Raw genomic sequence first — 4644 nt, 5'->3', positions numbered from 1 at the left:
CTTTTACCGAGTGACCAAAGGAGTTGCGATGGCAGTTATTACACAGAATGCGACAATTAACGTGTCCGAGAAGGGGCTTTTTTGGCGGCGGCGTCGTATTGTAGTACTTGGAATAAGAATTTAAGAAAATGTTTGATATTTGCGCAGCCCTTGGAATCGTCTAATCCCCTCCTTGATTAACACAAATGGATGGATTACGTCGCGTTGGGTAGCTGTCTAACAGCAGGGCCTTGTCACAAACTAGTTAAGGCGACGATGCTTTACGCCTTGAGCGTGGATCTACAGTAGGGTACAGTCGGGCAAACGGAAGACGGACAGCTCTCTGTACGTGCCAAAAAAATGAGAAGGGTTGTTCTGAAAGAGGCCGCCAAAAGGTTCCCCTGGTTGGCCAATGTCACGTTGTACGGCTGCTTATTCGCCGGCGGCGACCTTGTCCATCAACTCCTTGCGCAGAGAGAGCGCATGGACTGGAAACACACGCGCAACGTGGCCGTAGTGGCCATCAGTTTCCATGGCAACTTTAACTACTTCTGGCTGCGGGCTCTGGAGCGGCGTTTCCCGGGAAAATCGGCCGGCATGGTTTTCCGAAAACTCTTGTTGGACCAAAGTTTTGCCTCGCCCTTGGGAACTAGTGTCTTCTACACTGGTAAGACTACCGCTAGAAGTAATCTTTCATGCGATCGGGCAACTTGCTAATTGTGTAACGCTTCACTATACGGCTGTGTAATGGCTGGGACGCTCGACGGTGCGTGCTGTTTGATAAATCTTGTGACGTGCCTGAGCTTCATGTGCAGTGTCTTTACCAGAGACATGTCACTGTTGAGCTGAAACGGCATATAAAAGTGACAAAAAACAGTTTAAAGACAAGTCACTGCGATACGTATATGTGCATAATATGCGCAAGTCTATCCAAAACGATGCGTAAATCTGCCCCCCCCCTGTCCTCCTCGGTGCAGGGGTGAGCTACCTGGAGGGTAAAGACGATATCTTTGAAGACTGGAGGGAGAAGTTCTTCAACACATGGAAGGTAATGCTGAGACTGTGCGCCCCGGTGCAGTGGAGGGAAAGAAAGTCACCTTCCTTCCACGTAGTGCGTGCTCACCCACGATTAACCCAGATTGTGGCATTGCTTTTGCGCAGTGGGCACACTGCCCGGAGCACGGTAATTCAATCGCGATTACTGCCAGCGGATAGAAATAAATAAATAAATAAACCACAGCGCCTAAGTGCGGTTATAAGCTGAAAACCCACACTCACCCCCGTCATTTGGGGGCCCACACGGAGTGATACTGACAGACTTCTGTAATCATGGCATGTGGCTTAATGTATTTAACAGAGCCATTTCCAGTACAGAGGATCTCAAGGCTGTACTGTAATAATGTATTAACTAACTCTGTATTAACTTAACACTCCAGGGCCTGTCGCTGTGTTTGTTAAACATGTAAATGTGTGATTTGTACATATTTGTAACACTTTTTTTTTCATTTTCAGACTGGACTCATGTATTGGCCTTTCATGCAGGTAAATGCAAAGGAAATGCACTACTTCTGTGAAGCTTTGAATGTCTATGTGTTGAGTTTTTAATGGCAGACTCGAGGAATTCCAAATTAAAAATAACTAGCAGATGTTTTGCCTATAATGTTCTGTACATTAAAACCAGTGCAGCAGAAAAGACAGTAGAGGAGGTGGTTGATGGGGGAAAAAGACACAACAAACTTTGACAAAATTCTTGTTATATCAGTAGCTGCAACCAATGATACATTGCTGACTGTAACTACCGTTTAATCTGACTACTTGTCTATGATGCTATGATATAAAGCTGGACTCACTCTTTCTTTCTTTCTCTCCATGTCTCTCTTCTTGTCATCCCACTACTCGCTTATCATGCTGCTTTTATTTGACCCTCCTGCATTGTAAACTGCATCAATCCTCTCTCTCTCTCTCTCTCTCTCTCTCTCTCTCTCTCTCTCTCTCTCTCTCTCTCTCTCTCTCTCTCTCTCTCTCTCTCTCTCTCTCTCTCCTCTCTCTCTCTCACACACACACTGCCTCTTTGTCATCACCCTGTCTTGCCTAACTGAACCATCACATTGTCTTCATTCCTTGTGTTTTCTCCATCCCCGTCCTCTCCACTCTCTCACCCCTCCTTCATCACCGCTCTCTCACTCCATCTTCCCCCCCCCCTCTCTCGCTCTCGCTTCTGTCTCAATCTCTCTGCTCTGCTTTGCTTTTTGCCCCGACAGTTCTTGAACTTTGTTCTGATGCCGCTATACCTGCGCACGGCCTTCATGGGCTGCTGCGCCTTCCTCTGGGCCACCTTCCTGTGCTTCTCACGGCAGAACGGTGACGGCACTGCAGCGGTGGCCCTGGCCTTTGTCATGGACCCTCGCAAGACCCTAGAAGCCATGCGCGAGGCCCGGCTGGCCCGCAAGAAGCAAAAGGCCCAGAGGGAGAACTAAGATAGGAGGATGGTCTTTCAGCAGTGGGACATACTTTTAACCTCTGCTCATTCAACACAAATGCACAAAAAAAAAAAATGCACCGTGGGGATACAGGAGACCAGGTCACATGTTGGCACAGAAAGAAAGTGCCACTGAGCATCTCCACTTGCCATTATATCACATACACACTCATACACACATATGCATGTTTGCATGTACACACACACACACACACACATACACACACATGAATATAGTAAGAATTCGAAATTTGAACTTGATCTGTTGGGAAGGCATGGCATACCTTATAGAGGTTTGGAAGAGCAGAACAAGCCCAGGAAAAACATAACAAAATTAGAAGTGGTCAGTAGGATGGTCCTGGTGGTGTTGTCATACAGTCAGATTCATATTCAGCACTAAAATCATCGCAACGTGGTTTGTGTACACAACACAACGACGTAGACATGATAATCTTGCATGCAAACTCAAAGAGGGGGTAAGAGAAAGAAGCCAGGGCTTAAGGCTAAGTCACTTGGTGGTGAAATGTTCTTAGACGTACTCTTGGCAGGATGGTTTGCTCCTGATCATGAGGGGTTGTCTCTGTGTAGTCCACAAGAGTGAAGGATTCAAGACTTTGGTAACTCCATCAGTTGTGCCTTCTGTTGGTTTCAGGACTGCCCAGTGTCCACTGGCAATGCTCAGACTACCTAGGATGTGTGTGTGTGTGTGTGTGTGTGTGTGTATGTGTGTGTGTGGGGAGGTGTATTCAGGTATATATGTATGTGCATGTTTGTGTGTGTTTGTATGTGTATATGTGTGTGTGCACTATTTCAAATGCATTATCCATGTGTGTGTGGGGATGCACTGATGTAACAGGTTGACGTTGGCCTAAAAAAAGGAGGTTATATACAGGTTCAGGATATTCTCATCTGTTCCGAGTGAAAGACGTGAAATGGTCCAGCTTACACGCTCAGTGAACAGTAGGTTGAAAATGCAGTTGTCCATTAAAACAAGCTGGAGGTAATAAATGGAAGTCGCAAGGCAATATTCAGTCACACAGCAGCCGCGTGTCCCACCCTTGGTGCAAAAGAAGTGATGCAAATGGAGACCTATCTGCCTGTTTAACTACACAGTAAAAAACTGAGTGTTCATTTAACTCCCAAGAGTGTACAAATGGATCATTTCGGGTCCATTTGTACAGTGTCAGAGTTAAATTAACACTCAGAAAGTTAAATTAACACTCAGGATTTTACTGTGTATGGTGTATTAGATTGCGTTTTCTTTAATGGGCGGCTATGTGTCTTAGCTGTGTGACGGACAAGTGTCTCCACTATCTGCAGATACACAAAGCGGCGTATTTGAAGTCGTCTCGGTGTTGAGTGGCATCGGTGCATCCCTGCATGTGCTGAATCTCAGAGATCGACCTCTGAATATACAGCATCTTAAACCCATTCTCATACTTGAAATGTCTTGTTAAGAATCAAATTAGGTTGCCATCAACCCAGATACCTTATCGTGTAACACATCCAATTCACTGAAGATACTCTGACGTAGTCTAGATGCAGCGTTAGGACATTTTTTAGACTTAAATTGTCCGTTATCTAAAGATGCTTTGAAATATGACTCCTGTTACTGAGTGTATGCACAGGGGGAAGGCCGTATGAATGCCTTTGGCAGGGCTGTGAACAGTTTACTGGAATATCTCTCCAAGTATGGGAATAATAATAATCAGAAGAATAGGAGTGCATTTTATCTGTAATGCATTTTTCATTAAGAACTAATCTTAAAGTATGCTAAAAGGGATTTTGAGTATCTTCACATAATAATCCCCCCCCCCTTTTTCTCCCCAATTGTACTTGGCCAATTACCCCACTCTTCCGAACCATCCTGATCGTTGCTCCACCCCCTCTGCTGATCCGGGGAGGGCTGCAGACTACCACATGCCTCCTCCGATACATGTGGAGTTGCCAGCCACTTCCTTTCACCTGACACTGAGGAGTTTCACCAGGGGGACGTAGTGCATGGGAGGATCACGCTGTTCCCCCCCTCCCCCGAACAGGCGCCCCAGAGGAGGCGCTAGTGCAGTGACCAGGACACATACCCACATCTGGCTTCTCACCCTCAGACACGGCCAATTGTATCTGTAGAGACGCCCGACCAAGCCGGAGGTAACATGGGGATTCGAACCAGCGATCCCTGTGTTGGT

At 46.3% G+C, this 4644-nt stretch overlaps 1 protein-coding gene across 1 annotated transcript; it reads left to right on the top strand.

Annotated features, from left to right (window-relative positions):
• Positions 1 to 330: 330 nt before the first annotated feature.
• mpv17l (MPV17 mitochondrial membrane protein like) lies at positions 331 to 2456 on the top strand. The gene is made up of 4 exons (XM_056288199.1): positions 331 to 646; positions 957 to 1027; positions 1492 to 1521; positions 2241 to 2456. The coding sequence occupies exons 1-4, from the start codon at positions 340 to 342 to the stop codon at positions 2454 to 2456; spliced, it is 624 nt and encodes a 207-aa protein (XP_056144174.1). The 5' UTR covers positions 331 to 339.
• The last annotated feature ends 2188 nt before the right edge of the window (positions 2457 to 4644 follow it).

Source organism: Lampris incognitus, chromosome 10, assembly GCF_029633865.1.
Source record: "Lampris incognitus isolate fLamInc1 chromosome 10, fLamInc1.hap2, whole genome shotgun sequence".
NCBI lineage: Eukaryota > Metazoa > Chordata > Actinopteri > Lampriformes > Lampridae > Lampris > Lampris incognitus.
The sequence above is the reverse complement of the archived record's forward strand: the minus strand, read 5'-3'. Positions and strand labels throughout refer to the sequence as shown.